The sequence below is a fragment of the Myxocyprinus asiaticus genome, chromosome 30, assembly GCF_019703515.2.
Source record: "Myxocyprinus asiaticus isolate MX2 ecotype Aquarium Trade chromosome 30, UBuf_Myxa_2, whole genome shotgun sequence".
In the NCBI taxonomy this organism is placed as follows: domain Eukaryota; kingdom Metazoa; phylum Chordata; class Actinopteri; order Cypriniformes; family Catostomidae; genus Myxocyprinus; species Myxocyprinus asiaticus.
In genome coordinates this window covers 6,512,183-6,529,758 of record NC_059373.1, presented here as the reverse complement: position 1 = coordinate 6,529,758, position 17,576 = coordinate 6,512,183, and the positions used below count along the sequence as shown (strand labels likewise).

Here is a 17,576-nt window from a genome sequence, read left to right as displayed (position 1 = left end):
CAGGGTAAGTAAATAATGAGGGAATTTTCAATTTTGTTTGAACTATTCCTTTAATAAGGAAACCAGAGCTGTGACTCCTGCAACAATCAGATTAAAGCCTAACCATTAAACCAGTTCTGCAATTTCGCATTAACCCAAACTTTTGCAAACAGTATGTTCTTTAAAAATAATAGATTCTAATAATTAAATAATAGATTATAATAACTGAGCAATATACCTTCTCTCTGTGTCTATCTATAATGTATAAATTAACTGTATGATCATTTATTATTTATTACTGAATACAGTACATGTATTATATTTAGTGGCACCTCAAAATTTTAACAAATTTTTAACAGGCTGGCCAGATGGGGACAGAGAAAATATCAAGGTGGCACACAGGAAATCCAGAGCCAGAGCTGTAACATAGACTATGCAAATAGCTTTAGATTTGTTGATAAGAAGATTCCAATTTACCTGAGGTTGGTCAATGAATCATCACCTTTAGTATGTTATGCCAGGTAAAATGTTTATTGCCAGAACAAAGGTTAAAACTAGAGGTGTGTAACTTACTATTCCATGATAACAGCTATAGCAGGCCTACTCTTTACCAGTGTTACACAAGTTCAGGAACTAATTTTGTGTTAAGAAAATTATTTTAACAAAAGCCTAAAAGACAAATGTGACAGCACAAGACCTTGAAACTGTATTCTTACAGTCAAATGACAGATTCTTTAATGCACAAATGTGTAGCTACACATTAAATAATGGATAAAAGAACATGTCATTCCATGTTTAATCTCTTAAAAAAGCAGAAAAACACAATTTGTTCCATTTCTTATTTTTCATTTCATATTGTCCATTCTGGTAAAACACCTTCAATACTATCATAAAATATTTGCTTTATACATACCTATTTTGCTTGGAAAACATTAATATTTCAGCAGAATACACAGCTATGTCTGAATGGTCGTCAATGGAAAAAGAGGCCTTTTGGAACCATATGGTGCAGTTACGGCATTTACCAGCAGGTCCTAACTGGACCATGCTAACCAGCCAAACCAAATATGACATGTGCTGGTATTAAATATGTCTTTAACATGTGTGATGAATATATACATGTTTGTAGGTTTCACAAACACTCGCTGCACATATTTTACTGCCATAACATTTTGTTATGCCCGGTAAAAATTTTATTGCCAGAACAAAGGTTAAAACTAGAGGTGTGTAACTTACTATTCCATGATATCAGCTTGTAACATGGCTGGCAACAGGTAGACAAAGAGACGATGATGAAGTGTGATGATCCCAAGTGCAGTTTATTTACAGTGCTTACAAATGTGAAAAAAAACATAAACACAACTCGACTATAAAACAAAACATAAACATGGACTTGACTTCCAAACAACGTACATTAACAATACTCGACAATGGCAAACATGAGTGTTAAATACTTGGACAAGGGAGAACACATGACAATGAAAACCAATGAACACTTAGGACTCTAAACAAGATAATGTGACTAACAACCCAATGAAACAATGAACCAATGAGGACAAGACACAAGAAGATGGGAAACACATGACAAGATCACATGACAAGGAAACAGGAACAAACATGGCATGGAACAAATTTATCAAAGTAAAAGACATGAACAAAAACACATACAACCCTGAAATATCCCCCCCCCCAGGGGCGGCTCCCAACACCCCAAAACAAAAACACAAAGTTCAAGAGGGAGCTGGGGGGCACTTGACGTGGTTACGTAGCAGGACATGGAAACATGGTGACACAAGGTGTGGGTGTGCCTGGTGAGACAGGGCGTGGAGCCTGGTCCAGTGAAAAATGGCATGGAGCATGAGACCAGGGGGAGCCCGTGGGGATGCTCAAGGGGTGGAGCCATGTAAGGTGGAGCCGTGAGAGGCTCGAGGGGCGAAAACCATGGAGAACCGGATACCCGGAGAGTAGCCGAAGACTCGAAGGGCCAGGGTGGAGCAGGAGGCAGGGAGGACCAAGGTGGCGCCGGAGGAGCAAGGCAGACCTGGGGGATCAGAAGACTGAGGTGGAGCCGGTGGGGCTGAGGACCAAGGCGGAGCCGTAGGGAAGGAGGTCCCCGGTGGAGCTGAAGGATCGGAGAGACAAGGCATAGCCAGAGGAACGGAGAGCCAAGGCGGAGCCAGGTGACCGACAGACCAAGGAGGAGCTGGAGGAATGAGGGAACCTGGTAAAACCAACAGGCTGAAGGACCGCGGTGGAGCCGAGGGAACATAGAGCAGAGGTGATGTTGAGGGATCGACAGGCCAAGGCAGAGTCCAGGGCTCGGAGGACTAGGTGGAGTCAGAGGTTCAAAATTTCTCAGTGTCTGGGATATCTCAGAGGGCGATGATCGAGCCGGTGGCTTGGGGGAAACCGGCTGATCAGGAGAACTCAGGGTGGGCACAAGGGTGGGAACCAATTCCAACTCAAATAGCCCAGTGAGAGATGGCTCTGGAACAGATGAGGCTTGCAACGCTAGTTCGTTGGAAGTGGCAGACGTGGGCGTTGGCTCGTTGACCGTGGTAGACTTGGGCGTTGGCTCGTTGACCAGAGGCGAGCCTAAGACATTGCATGGAGTAGACTGAGTCGTGGCTGTGACATGGTATGGAACAGTCTCAGGTGTGGCTGTGACATGGCATGGAGCAGGCTCAGGATCCGGGGCAAAAGCTGGCGCTAGCTTGGCTGCCATGACGTATAACTCTGTGACATAATCCTCCAGGGGATGATTCCCCTGGCGTAAACAAAGAAGCTGGATTGCTGGGTTAATTTTGGTCGGTCAGGTATTCTGTAACGTGGCTGACATCAGGTAGACAAAGAGACGATGATGAAGTGTGATGATCCCAAGTGCAGTTTATTTACAGTGCTTACAAATGTGAAAAAAAACATAAACACGACTCGACTCGACTATAAAACAAAACATAAACATGGACTTGAATTCCAAACAACGTACATTAACAATCCTCAACAATGGACAATGGCAAACATGGGGGTTAAATACTTGGACTAGGGAGAACACATGACAATGAAAACCAATGAACACTTAGGACTCTAAACAAGATAACGAGACTGCTAACAACACAATGAAACAGTGAACCAATGGGGACAAGACAGAAGAACATGGGAAACACATGACAAGATCACATGACAAGGAAACAAGAACAAACATGGCATGGAACAAATTTATCAAAGTAAAATACATGAACAAAAACACATACAACCCTGACACAGCTATAGAAGGCCTACTCTTTACCAGTGTTACATAAGTTCAGGAACTAATTTTGTGTTAAGAAAATTATTTTAACAAAAGCCTAAAAGACAAATGTGACAGCACAAGACCTTGAAACTGCATTCTTACTACAGTCAAATGACAGATTCTTTAATGCAAAAATGTGGAATAAAAGTAGCTACACATTAAATAATGGATAAAAGAACATGTCATTCCATGTTTAATCTCTTAAAAAAAGAAAATAAGCAGAAAAACACAATTTGTTCCATTTCTTATATTTCGTTCCATATTGTCCTTTCTGGTAAAACATCTTCAGTACTATCATAAAATATTTGCTTTATACATACCTATTTTGCTTGAAAAACATTAGTATTTCAGCAGAATACACGGCTACGTCTGAATGGTCGTCAATGGAAAAAGAGGCCTTTTGGAACCATATGGTGCAGTTAACGGCATTTACCAGCAGGTCCTAACTGGACCATGCTAACCAGCCAAACCAAATATGACACATGCTGTTATTAAATATGTCCTTAACATGTGTGATGAAATACAAGTGTTTGTAGGTTTCACAAACACTCACTGCACATATTTTATGCAATTTCTGCCAAACATTGCATGATATTTTTTTTTTTTTTTGAGTTAAGGTGGAGGCTATTTGGCCTTTGTGCCTCGGGGAGGCTGGACCTAATATCATTCCTTTTGTGAGGGAAATAAAAAATACCGTGAAATATATTGTTTAAATACTTGTGTGTTTTGTTGATTTCAAGCTCAAAACGCTTCTCTCATGAAGAAACGTTCTAGTGGTGTGAACAGACAAAAGTGGGAGAGGAGTTTGAGAAGGACTTCTAAATGCTCACTGCTCTTTGAATTTTGACATACAATTTTAACCCCCCCCCCCCAGAAGTTATGTTACCTGCCTGTTCACTTGAAACCTGATGACCAACTCTCTGAATTTGTCTCTTTATTGTCACTTGGAGTTATTTGCCTGATGGGTAAGGTGTGAGGGGTGAACAGTTTTTTTTTTACTCTCTCAATCCACTTTAAAAGCTGTTATATTTATGTTGAGAGAAGTAGTTTTATACAAGAACAGAACTCTAATGGTATAATCAATGAATAAAACAGGTCTGGCTTGCCTGAGAAGGGTTTGGGATGTTGTGAAGGGATGGAACTGTTGTATTTTAAGAGGCACATAGAACATTTTAATTTTGTGACTTGCTTTTTATGTGCAGTTGCAACTTTGAAATGTTTGCTTTTGTACTATAAGCCACAAGCATGAACATATTTAACATAAAACACTTTGAGGATTTACATCCACCCATTATAAATAAATAATATCTAATATTGTAGAATACTTTACATCTTATTTAATTATCAACTAACAACTATTCAGCTAACTTCTGAATGGTGAATCTTAGGATTTCCACTGCAATATTTTGTTTGTTCAAAAATTTCCCAATAAACTACATTAAAAATACTGTATATATATATATATATATATATATATATATATATATATATATATATATATATATATATACCATAGATATCCTATGATTCCATGTTGATGTCTTGGGACAATCTTTATATAACTAACAATTATATATGTTTATACAGTACATTTGAGCACTGATATTTGTGCCTACAAAACGACAAATTAAAATATATTTTATAGATACTAAACTAAACTCTATTAAACTTGCAGGGCAAGCATAGTGTGAAGAATGACAAGGAATGACAGCTCAAAACCGCATTACCTACTAGCGATTTGTTTGTTCTGGTGAATTCTTGAAACTCTAAACGATAAAATACCTTTCAAATCTGCCTTAGGGAATCGGGCAATGTTTTCTCACTTCACTTCCTAAGGCAATCTTTATGTTCCCTCCCCCATTTGTCAACATAAAAGGAGCAAGGATCATCTTCTCTTCACTCATCTGCTCACTCATTCTCCAGCCAGAGCTGAGAACGACAGCAAGCCTCCTACAAAATGATGTCTTCTTCTTCCACCCGCACCTACATGTCCTCAGCAGGGTCCTCTCGCCACTCTACCATGCGTGCCAGTAGCATGTATGGGGGTTCTGGAGGATCTGGGGTCCGTATCTCCAGTGCCTCTGCTTCTCGTTCCTTTGCAGCTGGTGGTGGAGCAGGATTTGGAGGTGGTGCTGGCTTCAGAGGTGGTGCTGGTTTCAACTTGTCTGATGCTGTTGATGTCTCTGCAAATGAGAAAGCCACCATGCAAAATCTCAATGACCGTCTGGCCTCCTACTTGGAGAAGGTGCGCTCCCTTGAGAAGGCTAATGCTGACCTCGAGCTGAAGATCCGCCAGTTCCTGGAGAGCAAGGCTACTCCATCTGCTCGTGACTACAGTGGCTTCTATGCTACTATTAGTGATCTCCAGGCCAAGGTACATGGAATTATCAATGAGAAAATAGTACTAAGTAACTATTATCTTATAATTTTACTCACTTAGTATATTCAAATATTACATTCAAAGCATGTAAAGAATACGGTATGTCTCAAGTACTCAAGTAACTGCAAAAGATATCTAAATTTGTCTTCTTTTGTTTATGCGTTCTGTGCCCTTAAAGATTCAGCATGCCATTGGTGTAAACGGAGGGATCTACCTGAACATTGACAACTCCAAGCTGGCTGCAGATGACTTCAGGGTCAAGTAAGTTCATGCATGAACTACTTGGAGACTAGTAGTATAAAGGAAAAGAAGATACACTTCTAAAATCTCCAAAATGTCCAGAGCATTTATAGTATTTTAATTTCTGTGCAGATATGAGAATGAGCTGAGCATGAGACAGTCTGTAGAAGCTGACATTCTTGGCCTGAGGAAAGTGCTTGATGAGCTGACAATGGCCAGATCTGATCTGGAGATGCAGATTGAGGGGCTAAGAGAAGAGCTGATCTTCCTCAAGAAGAACCATGAAGAGGTATGCTGTGGTGGTGCTAAACCAAACTCTTCAAATTAGTCACCGTTGTTATTTGGGTCAGGCAAATACTCAGTGGTTTATTATTGCATCTTTAGGAACTCTTGGTAGCTCGAAGCCAGATGAGCGGACAGGTCAACGTAGAGGTAGACGCAGCACCACAGGAAGACCTTTCCAAAATCATGGCTGAAATCCGTGCGCATTATGAGGCCATTGCTGCTAAGAACCGCAAAGAACTCGAGGCTTGGTTCCAGGCCAAGGTATAATCCTGTTCTTTGGCAGTTTTTCTTTATCAATGTTGAAGCCAACACTAACAAATAATTTGTCTAACTGCTTGGCTATGGATGGTCTCTCATAGACCGAAACCCTTAACATAGAAGTCGCTGTGAGTACAGAAACACTCCAAACATCCAGATCGGAAATCACAGAGGTTAAACGCACACTCCAGAGTCTTGAAATCGAGCTACAATCACAACTCAGTATGGTAAGTTCATGGATAGATTAATCTTTTTAATTTATATTTTGTTGGCACCTCACACAATGCATAGAATAATAACTTTGTCCCAACAGAAAGCATCTTTGGAAAGCACCTTGGCAGAAACAAAGGCCCGCTATTCTGCCATTTTGGCCGGCTACCAGATGCAGGTGACCAGTCTGGAAGAGCAGCTGGTGCAGCTTCGTGCCGACCTGGAACGTCAGGGCCATGAGTACCAGATGCTTCTGGACATTAAGACCAGACTGGAGATGGAGATTGCAGAATACAGAAGACTGCTGGACGGGGAGGCTGTTAGGTGAGACTTACCTTTATAACCCCTAACAATGTTAATGTCCTAGTTGTCAGTGAGCAGGTACAGTTCACTAAAATAAAACAAAATTACGGTCAGATAGTGATCCCTGTCTGGCATTTCTCTAACTTTATGTTTTTGTTCTCTACCTCTTCAGTGCCTCAACCACAAGCAAAACCTCTACTACACGCAAAGTGGTAACCATTGTGGAGGAAGTGGTGGATGGCAAAGTGGTCAGCTCATCTTCCCAAGCTACGAGCCAGACAAGCGTGTCAGTGCAGAAATGAGAGAAATATTTTTTCGATGAAACATCTAACTTAGAGTGACAAAAAGCCAATAAAGTGCTCTAAATATGTAACTTTGTGTTTAAGTCTTGTTATTTTATGAGGTTTTTGTATTTTTTTTTTTTTTTTTTTGTCATAAATTGCACCTTGCATTATGACCAAACAAATTTTGCCTGGTGTGGAAATATGTTTGTTTTTTAAATAAATAAAAAAAATTATAATAAGCTACCATACTAAAAAAAAACGGTTAATATTATTCATGGTATTAAAATCAGAATTAGAAAAAATAGGGTAATAGCTAACTCACGAGCAATTCAAGGCTATTTTGATTCTTATTGTCATTCTTTCAATGATACCTGATTACTTATTGGGGTAGTGGTCATTAAAAAGTTTTATAAAAGTAAGTAAAGGATTGAGTACTTTAAAGCAGCCACATCAACATACCCTTTCAACCAGTTCAGACTCTTTTTTTTTTTTAATGCTTTTTGGTTTATGGTTTTTGTGCCACCCAAATTGTAAAGGACATTTAGATTGGATGCTGCTAAGCCAATCAAGACTGCCATATCACACTGATTCTTTTTGGAAGAATGTTTTATTTATTTATTTATTTTTTATGAACCATGGCTTCCAGTGACGAGGCAGAAAATTAAGCATATTGTTTATAACATTTTATATTTAAATAAATAAATACTATTTTGACTGTTTCAAAGTGAAGCTGAGAGGTGATATTAGTAAGGCAAGTCATAATATCGTCTTGCCGTGTGCCGAATTTGTCGCCTCTTTGGATGTGTGCACAGGCCTGAACACGGAATGGATAAACATCAGTGTTTCGTCCTCCCTTACAACTGTCTGGGAGCTTTGACTCTTCTGTGTATTAGCAGAGACTATTTAGCAGAAACAGGTCACTTCTATTCAAATTAATGGGAGAAATTTGAGCGCCCAGTGCTCAATGGATGTAGAAAGGAAGTCACAGGTGAAAGAGCCAATCACCATTAAGATACAGACATTGCATGTCAATCAACTCGTTAACGCACATGCGCATTAACTATACAAGCCGGGGAAATTGTGTAAATAAATACAGTAAATAGATTATAGATAACAAATAATAGATAAAAAATTATTTCTGGAATTGTATTAAGTGTTTCACTGGAAAAGGTGAATTGGTCAACTTAAGGCCAAAGTACACTTTGGTTATCCGTGTTGCTGATCGCTTGCGCACAGTAGGAGTGACACAAATTTTGTCCTCAACCCAGTCCACACAGACTGTCCGCGTGTGGCCCAGATTTTGTAGGCATGCGGACAGTCCTTGACCGTGCACATCGTCAGCCATTGACTGTATTAGAGGTGTATCACAAAGCAGTTGTAGTGGGCATGCATCGAACGCGCTTGTATTCGCTTGCAGTCAGAAGAATATATTTTGAAAGTCAGCCAGGTGTGATCCGATCTGGAAAGCATAAAAAAAGAAGTATACTCGGGTCTTTACCCCCAGATGGCTCATCTTACCCACTGACCAATAACAATGGGTCACATTTTTCTAAAGGCCATATGTTTGTGGCTTTCTTTCACAGACTCCTTTTTATAAAATCAAATGATAATCGGCACCTGAAACAAAGGTAGCTCTATTAAATTTACCTCTGTCTAATTTTTCCTTGGATCACAGACAACATATGTTCAAATGGACTCATCTTACCCCACTCTCCCCTACCTTTTCCCTATTGTCACATGGAAACCAGAAAGTAATCGCGTTTACAAAATCACAGATGAGTGCAATTCAGTGGTTACGTTTTTCCTCTATGATTACATTTTACTTCACTGATAGTTAGGTTTAGGGTTGGGGTTTGGGTTACAGCAAATGGTAAATAAAATACTGTATGCTTCCCTGTTCACTGCATTACAGCATTTACAACTAAAAACAACTCACTTTACAACTCACTTGTGGCACCACTCTGTGAATATTGCACCGGGAAATTGGTGAGTGGTGGTAGCCTTGTGGGCTAGAGCACATAACTGGTAAGCAGAAGGTTGCCAGTTTGCCACCACCATTGTGTCCTTGAGCAAGGCACTTAACTCCAGGTTGCTCCAGGGAGATTGTCCCAGTAATAAGTGCACTGTATCAAGTTATAAAGAATTGTTCATTAGTTCATGTTAACTAATATTGTTAGCTTATGTTAACAAATGGAACCTTATTGTAAAAAGGTTACCAATTATTTTAATAATAATCCTCCTACAACTTCTCTTCAGTTGTCAACAAAATTGGGCAAGATGACCTGTAGACTTAACCTGACCGAATGGATTGTTGAATTTTGGATTGTTTATTGTTGACAACTTTCCAAATAAAGCCTTAATGAATTTGACTGCAAAGATATCAAACAGGAAGTGAGGCTATATCTTAGCCCTGTTTTGGATTATTGAAATAATCTTGAAATAACCCTGCCTTGACCATCTGAATCACATTGTCCCCTGGGGCATGCAGAGTACAATGATTAACATTTTTAATAGTAGCTATTGTATTACCCTCTTGTCAATCTTTAGTTTATCAAAAGCTGTTTTCTTTGCTACTCTTCTTATAAAAGTTTGTCCACTCCTCACCAAATTTTTTTTCTGGTAATCTTCAGATAATGGCTGAGTTTTCAAAAATGTTAGCCTGTAAAAGCAACAGAAGTATCTCAGCAAAGCTCTTGGAGGTGTGGCGCATTTATAAAAATCTGTCCTGGTAGCTGGGGGAAGTGTGGTTCGAATTTCAGTAAGCTAGACCAATTTCAACTGAAGAACTTTCAACCTAATGTCGCTGGATTCACAGTGAGATCAGTCTGGTTTTACATTGTATTTTAATGTCCTTTGTAATGAACAATGGGTCTCAATGTACACAATAGAGATATGTGCAAAATTATTATAATAATAACCCTCCTACAACTTCTGTCCAATCATCACCAAAATTGGGTAAGACGACCTGTAGACCTAACCTGACAGAATGGATTGTTGACTGTTGACAACTTTCCAGATAAAGCCCAAATTAATTTTACTGCAAAGATAACAAACAGACTGTGAGGCTGTGTCTTAGCCATGTTTTGGAGTATTGAAATAAATCTTTGCCACCATGCCTTGACCATCTAAGTCGTGCTATTTCCTGGACCATGAAGAATACTACGATTACCAGTTTTTCATAGTCGCTATTGTATTACCTATTGTCTCTCTTTGGCTTATAAAAAAGTTTATTTTTTGTTTTTTGCTACTCTTCCTAGAGTTTGTCCAATCCTCACCAACAATTTGTTGGGTTATCTTCAGTCAATGACTGACAACAGTTATAAAATAGATGAGGTTTTCAAAACTGTTAGACCGTAAAAGCAACAGAAGTATTTTTTTTCTCCCCTTTTTCTACCCAATTTGGAATGCCCATTTCCCAATGTGCTCTAGGTCCTCGTGGTTGCGTAGTGACTCGCCTCAATCTGGGTGGTGGAGGACAAATCTCAGTTGCCTCAGCGTCTTAGACTGTCAATCTGCGCATTTTATCACGTGGCTTGTTGAGCATGTTACCACGGAGACATAGCACATGTGGAGGCTTCACAATATTCTCCGCGGCATCCACCCACAACTCACCACAAGCCCCACCGAGAGTGAACCACATTATAGTGACCACGAGGAGGTTACCCTATGTGACTCTACCCTCCCTAGCAACCAGGCCAATTTGGTTGCTTAGGAGACCTGGCTGGAGTCACTCAGCACGCCCTGGATTTGAACTCGTGACTCCAGGGGTGGTAGTCAGCGTCTTTACTCACTGAGCTACCCAGGCCCCCCCAACAGATGTATTGTGTAATAAAAAAAACTGGAGTGGTAACTGAAAGGTTGTAGGTTCAAAACCTTTTGAGCATGCTAAGAACCATCACTCTCTGGCCTTGATCAAGGGACATAAGTTAGCTCTAGGGAATTTACTTTCATTCTAGGAGGGACCCTGTGAATTATTTGGGATATTTTCTACTATAGATGTAAAGTAGGGTTAAATCTGTCTGTAAACCTTGATCTAAAATGATACTTTTGCTGTCTATTGAGCAACTTTGAATGCATATGTTATTTTAGAGATAAACATGGTTTACATCTACCCTTGTTTCATTCCAAATGTAAATAAATAAAATAAACAGATTTCTATGTTGAATACTTTTACTTCTCATTTCAACTAATTTCTGAATGACTAATTTCGATTTGTTCTGAATTCTAAAGTTCTAATTTGAATTAAATTGTCAGTTAAAGAATGTACAAGTAAAATATATCTTAATCAAACCATGCTTTCATGATGATGTCTTGGCACAAACATAAGCTTATCACTTTAAAAATGTAAAAATGTCTTTATCTATACAAAGTATTTTAGCACTGATATCAGTGCCAACCAAATGATAAATTAAAATAAATTTTGCAGAGACTAAAACCTTTATAAGCTTGCCAAGCAAGCACTGATGTGTTAAGATTGATAAAGCCTAATAGCTCAAAATCACGTGACCATTACTTTTTCTTCTGAGGAATTCTTTAAAAGAAACTTACATACCACTCAAATCTGTCTTCAGCCACACCTTCTGCCTTGGAGAATGGGGCAATAGTTTTTCACTCCACCTCCTGGGCTATCTTAACAGTTTGTCACCTCCCCCATTAGTCCACATAAAAAGGACAATGGTCGTCTTCTCTTCTCTCATCCACTCACTCTTTCTCCAGCCAGCGCTGAGAACAAGAGCAAGCCTCTTTCAAGATGATGTCTTCATCCTCCACCCGCACCTACATGTCCTCAGCAGGGTCCTCCCGCCTCTTTGGGTCTGGTGGTGGAGCTGGCCGTGTCACAGCCATGCATGCCGGTAGTGTGTATGGGGGTGCTGGAGGAACCGGGGTCCGTATCTCCAGTGCCTCTGCTTCTCGCTCCTTTTCTGCTGGAGGAGGTTCTAGCTTCAACCTGGCTGATGCCATTGATGTCTCTGCAAATGAGAAAGCAACCATGCAAAACCTCAATGACCGTCTGGCCTCCTACCTGGAGAAGGTGCGATCCCTTGAAAAGAAAAATGCTGACCTTGAACTGAAGATCCGCCAGTTCCTGGATAGCAAGACTGCTCCATCTGCTCGTGACTACAGTGGCTTTTATGCTACTATTAGTGATCTCCAGGCCAAGGTATGTGATCTTATCATAAGAGTATTGAGAAACTAGTACTAAGTAACTATTGAGCATGTTTTGATAAAAGGGTCAATCATTTAAAAAATTATCCATTCTTAATACCTCATCATTCTTCTTGCTCATCTATTCAGATTCAAATACTGCACATTCACATGCTTTGAATATGCTTATACCAGTTCAGTAGTTTGATAATAATAGCCTAAATATGTAGATAAAATATGCTGAAACTACTTTCAATTAATTTACTTTGAGAAACAAATCACTTGTTGTGTATATCCTCTCTCTCTCTCTCTCTCTCTCTCTCTCTCTCTCTCTCTCTATATATATATATATACAAATTTTTAAAAACTCTATGTTAGATCAAAACCTTTTTTTATTTTTGCCAATCTGAAGTAATTCCAAGAGAGATCTAAATTTGTTTTTTTCTGTTTATTTGTTCTGTGCCCATGAAGATTCAGCATGCCACTGGTGTAAATGGAGGGATCTACCTGAGCATTGACAATGCCAAGTTGGCTGCAGATGACTTCAGGGTCAAGTAAGTTCACGCATTAACCACTTGGAGACTAGTAGTATAAAGGAAAAGAAGATACACTTCCAAAATCTCCAAAATGTCCAGAGCATTTATAGTGGTTTCATTTCTGTGCAGATATGAGAATGAGCTGAGCATGAGACAGTCTGTAGAAGCAGACATTGCTGGCCTAAGGAAAGTGCTGGATGATCTGACAATGGCTAGATCTGATCTGGAGATGCAGATTGAGGGGCTAAGAGAAGAGCTGATCTTCCTCAAGAAGAACCACGAGGAGGTAAGCTGGTGTGGTGCAAAACCAAGAGTCGCTCTAGAGATGTGAGCCACACAAGTGCTCAGTTCTTTGTTACTGCATCTTTAGGAACTCTTGGCAGTTCGCGCCCAGATGAGTGGACAGGTCAACGTAGAGGTAGACGCAGCACCACAGGAAGACCTCACAAAGATCATGGCTGAAATTCGTGAGCATTACGAGTCAGTTGCTGCTAAGAACCGCAAAGAACTTGAGGCTTGGTTCCAGGCCAAGGTAAAATCCTGTTCTTTGCCAGTTTTCTTATCAGTATTGTAGTTAAAACCAACATAGAACTTGTCTAACTTGCTATTGACTGTCTTTCATAGTCTGAAACACTAAACAAAGAAGTCGCAGTGAGCACAGAAACCCTCCATACGTCCAGATCGGAAATCACAGAGGTTAAACGCACACTACAAAGTCTTGAAATCGAGTTGCAATCACAACTAAGTATGGTAAGCACAAGGACAGATGAATCTTGAAAAGTGCTGTTGTGTAGTCAACACCACAATTTATAATTAATTTCTTCCAACAGAAAGCGTCATTGGAAAGTACATTAGCAGACACACAGACCCGCTATTCTGCCATGTTGGCCGGCTACCAGATGCAGGTGACCAGTCTGGAAGAGCAGCTGGTGCAGCTTCGTGCCGACCTGGAACGTCAGGGCCATGAGTACAAGATGCTTCTGGACATCAAGACCAGACTGGAGATGGAGATTGCAGAGTACAGAAGACTGCTGGACGGAGAGGCTGTTAGGTGAGACTTGCCTTCACAACCATAATACAATCTTTCCAGAACAGCATTAAGATTAAATATTACTGTCCCAATTTGTCACTGAGCAGGGACGGTTTAACATAATAAAGAAAATGAAAGTGAGATGTGATATCAGTCTGGCATTTCTGTAATTTTTATAATATTTTTCTTTATCCCTGCAGTGTCACAAATACAAGCAAAACTTCATCAACACGCAAAGTGGTAACCATTGTGGAGGAGGTAGTGGATGGCAAAGTGGTCAGCTCATCTTCCCAAGCTGTGACAGAGACCAAAATCTCTTGAGATAAAACAATCTAACTCAGAGTGCCAAAAAAACAATAAACTGGTCTAAATGTGCTTTCTGTGTTTAATTCTTGTTATTTTAGTGTTTTTAAATCAATTTAACCTTGCACAATCAACCAAACATTACATGAAAAGTCTTGTGATTTGTCTTTTTAATTTAAATCAATAATTGGCAACCATAATAAAAGCTGTCAGTATTAGTCAAAGAACACAAAAAGTAATTGTTATATAGGCCTATTTTGTGACAGCTCACTCAAAAAACCAAATACATTGCAAGTATGTATTTGGCAGTGTTCAATAATTCTAAATAATCAGCAGTTGTGATTCTCACTGATTTACTGGTCATTACGAAGTTTTATTAAGTACTTTAAAGACTAAGGTTAAGTACTTTTAAGAAGCCCCATGAACAGCCCTTTTAACAAATGATTTCCTTCCACTTTTATAAAACTATTTCTCAGAATTTTTCAGACGAATTATTATGTTTGCATTCTGTATTTTAGAAATGAATTATTATGGAATCATTACTTAGTATTCTTACTGACTGTATCAAAATGAGCTAGACTGACAATTAAGACAACATTAAATAATTTAAAAAGAAGCTTTTAATTGAAAGTAGTAAATCGTAGGAAAGCAGATGGAAAGCAAGTAGATGTGCGACCACGAGGAGGTTAGATATGTGCAGAATGAGAATTGGTTGTGTTGGCCATTTTAAAGAAAGTAAAAGTGAGAGATAAAGAATTATATGTATAGTGTCTTCTTTATTTATTCATCCTGATTATCCACTTTTGAAAATGAGGGCTGGATGTCTTTGAAAGTTTATTTTAAATCAGAACACATGGGAGATTTGGACGATTTTCATGATATCATTCATTGATTGCATTTAATATATTTGGTTACATTTCATTAACCTTTGGCTACATCTGACTATTCTTGCACAATCGCAAGTTAAATTTCCCCTTAAGTTAAATACCATAAGTTACACAACCAACCTGATAACCTCTGCTCTTTCAAAGCATCAGGGTAGGGTTGCACCAGTTGTGCGTAAGGTCTTAAGTAAGTTGGGACGTAAAGTTCACACTAAGTGCTTCTAGTTAGTTTGTAACTATGTCAGTGCTTACTTTGGTTGCACCACCTGTTCTTAAGGCAAGACTTAACTAGTAGGTCGTAAGCTCTCCGTAAATTAATGCATAGTAGCCTAATATGACGTTTACCTGTATTGATCCAATAAACAGCCTTCAAATTTGACACAGAAGTGTTAAAAACCCATGCATTTTAGTTTTATCTTGTTTCGGTTTATGTTCAAACCTTGTTTGCTCACGTAACTGTCAGCTGTAATAAATTATATCCCCATTAAAAAACGATACGTAATAAAATTCGATTTTGATAAATAGTATATTTGATAAATAGTGTAAATAATATATAGGAACTGTATCTAAAATAAATAAGGGGTGATAAATAAATACTAATACAACAGGCTGGAAAAATAGACATTTATTCATTTTAATATCCTATATATATTTTGAAGGTGTTGAAAGTTGACACTGGGTGACGCACCCTGAAAACTGCACCGTTAGAACAGTTTCATGCCGTAAATGTAAACGAGAGTAAATGTCAACATCATACTGTATGTCAAAAGTATTGAGCCTGTTATGCAAAACATGAGCTCATTAATGTCATAAAATATCAGTCTGCTTTTTTATTCCAACCGTTATTCCTGGTCGGAATCTTCCGTAAATATTTAGCTTATACATAGGGTTACGTTCTACCTAAGTTTAATGGTGCAACGCTTAAATATTTAGTAGTGCGTAAATTGTGACTTAGTGCCCATTTATGCCACAACTAGGCTGGGTTGTAACTTAAGTATAGCTGGTGCAACCGGCCTCAGTCACTTAAGGATTTCATTCTTGACCTGTCTTACTGACACTTCATTGTCTCTCTTTCAATGGGTTGATCAGATTTATTTGCCTTATTAAGGGGTGAGGCGTACACATCCATAGCAAAGAAAAATGCAATTTTAGCTCATCTGCTTGCTGCAGTTGTCAGTACTTTAAGAAGGACTATTATGAATATGGGCCTAGCTATGAATATCACAAAATATCAAAGTCTTCAAATCCTTGTGGATAGTGCACATTTGTTCAAGTAAATGCGGAAATATTATTTTGAAATATAATTAGATTAACTTCAACTTATGGACATATACTTAATGGAAGTATTATCATGATTGCTGCAGTATGTCTGTGTGGATAGGGCTATCACCTTAGTCTACCAGGAAGTCAAATTCAAACAAATTTAAGATAGGCTTATCCCTAAAATACTCATTAGTTCAGACCACAGTTTTCCACCGTATTTTTACTGTTATATTTTGATGGTATTCATTTTTATTTATTTATTTATTTTTTATGTATTTCTTTTTTCTTTTTTTTTCTTTTATTTCACTGATATTTAGGAACTGCTGTGATCTCAAGTAATTTAGCCACATTATATGGGCAACATTGCTAGTATTCTTTTAGCTGTGATTCTTTGTAACTCCGAGCTAATTAAGATTTTACTATTTATTTTTTCAAGTCGGTGATATAAATTTGTTATTAAAGTGCCTTACCTCATTCTCTGAACTGCCTTAGGATATTCGCGCCATTCTTTTCATACGCGCGCTCTCTTGTGGTCAAGTGAGAAAATTCAGTATTTTCAGTTTATCTTCATGAACTCGCCCGTATATCTGATATATTTTGGATTCAGAACGCCGAGTTTCTTGTGGTTATATAAGACCGTCAGACACATACATTTTTTTATTCGACGGAATGTATCTTGTAGAATTAAACAGACCTGAATTAATTCTGTTTACAACTAATTACAACTATGGCATGTGGAAAATGTGCAAAATGGTTGAAATAGACAGTGCCATATGTAAATTCTTGCTGGTCAGGCAATTGTCAATTATCACATATTTTCTCAGAAAATAGAAATAATTCCTGAGAATGGAAAGTTAATTTTATTAAGTAATAATTATAATTAATACAGTAATCTGTAATGGAGGGCTGTAACTGGGATTCGTATTTCACCTACGTAATCAAATGTAAAGAAAGATTTTGTGAGCATATGAATCTGTATAATTTCATCCATCCATCCATCCATCCATACATACACTATATTGCCAAAAGTATTCGCTCATCTGCCTTTAGATGCATATGAATTTAAGTGACATCCCATTCTTAATCCATAGGGTTTAATATGACGTCGGCCCACCCTTTGCAGCTATAACAGCTTCAACTCTTCTGGGAAGGCTTTCCACAAGGTTTAGGAGTGTGTTTCTGGGAAT

The 17,576-nt window shown here is 38.6% G+C and overlaps 2 protein-coding genes across 2 annotated transcripts; both read left to right on the top strand.

Moving 5' to 3' along the window:
* Window positions 1-5,156: 5,156 nt before the first annotated feature.
* On the top strand, window positions 5,157-7,317 carry LOC127420843 (keratin, type I cytoskeletal 13-like). The gene is made up of 7 exons (XM_051663405.1): window positions 5,157-5,642; window positions 5,827-5,909; window positions 6,021-6,177; window positions 6,273-6,434; window positions 6,533-6,658; window positions 6,745-6,965; window positions 7,117-7,317. Exons 1-7 carry the CDS (start codon window positions 5,226-5,228, stop codon window positions 7,244-7,246), a joined length of 1,296 nt encoding a protein of 431 aa, XP_051519365.1. The 5' UTR covers window positions 5,157-5,225; the 3' UTR covers window positions 7,247-7,317.
* Window positions 7,318-11,912: 4,595 nt separating this feature from the next.
* On the top strand, window positions 11,913-14,314 carry krt92 (keratin 92). The gene is made up of 7 exons (XM_051663406.1): window positions 11,913-12,389; window positions 12,845-12,927; window positions 13,039-13,195; window positions 13,280-13,441; window positions 13,534-13,659; window positions 13,740-13,960; window positions 14,140-14,314. The coding sequence occupies exons 1-7, from the start codon at window positions 11,979-11,981 to the stop codon at window positions 14,258-14,260; spliced, it is 1,281 nt and encodes a 426-aa protein (XP_051519366.1). The 5' UTR covers window positions 11,913-11,978; the 3' UTR covers window positions 14,261-14,314.
* The last annotated feature ends 3,262 nt before the right edge of the window (window positions 14,315-17,576 follow it).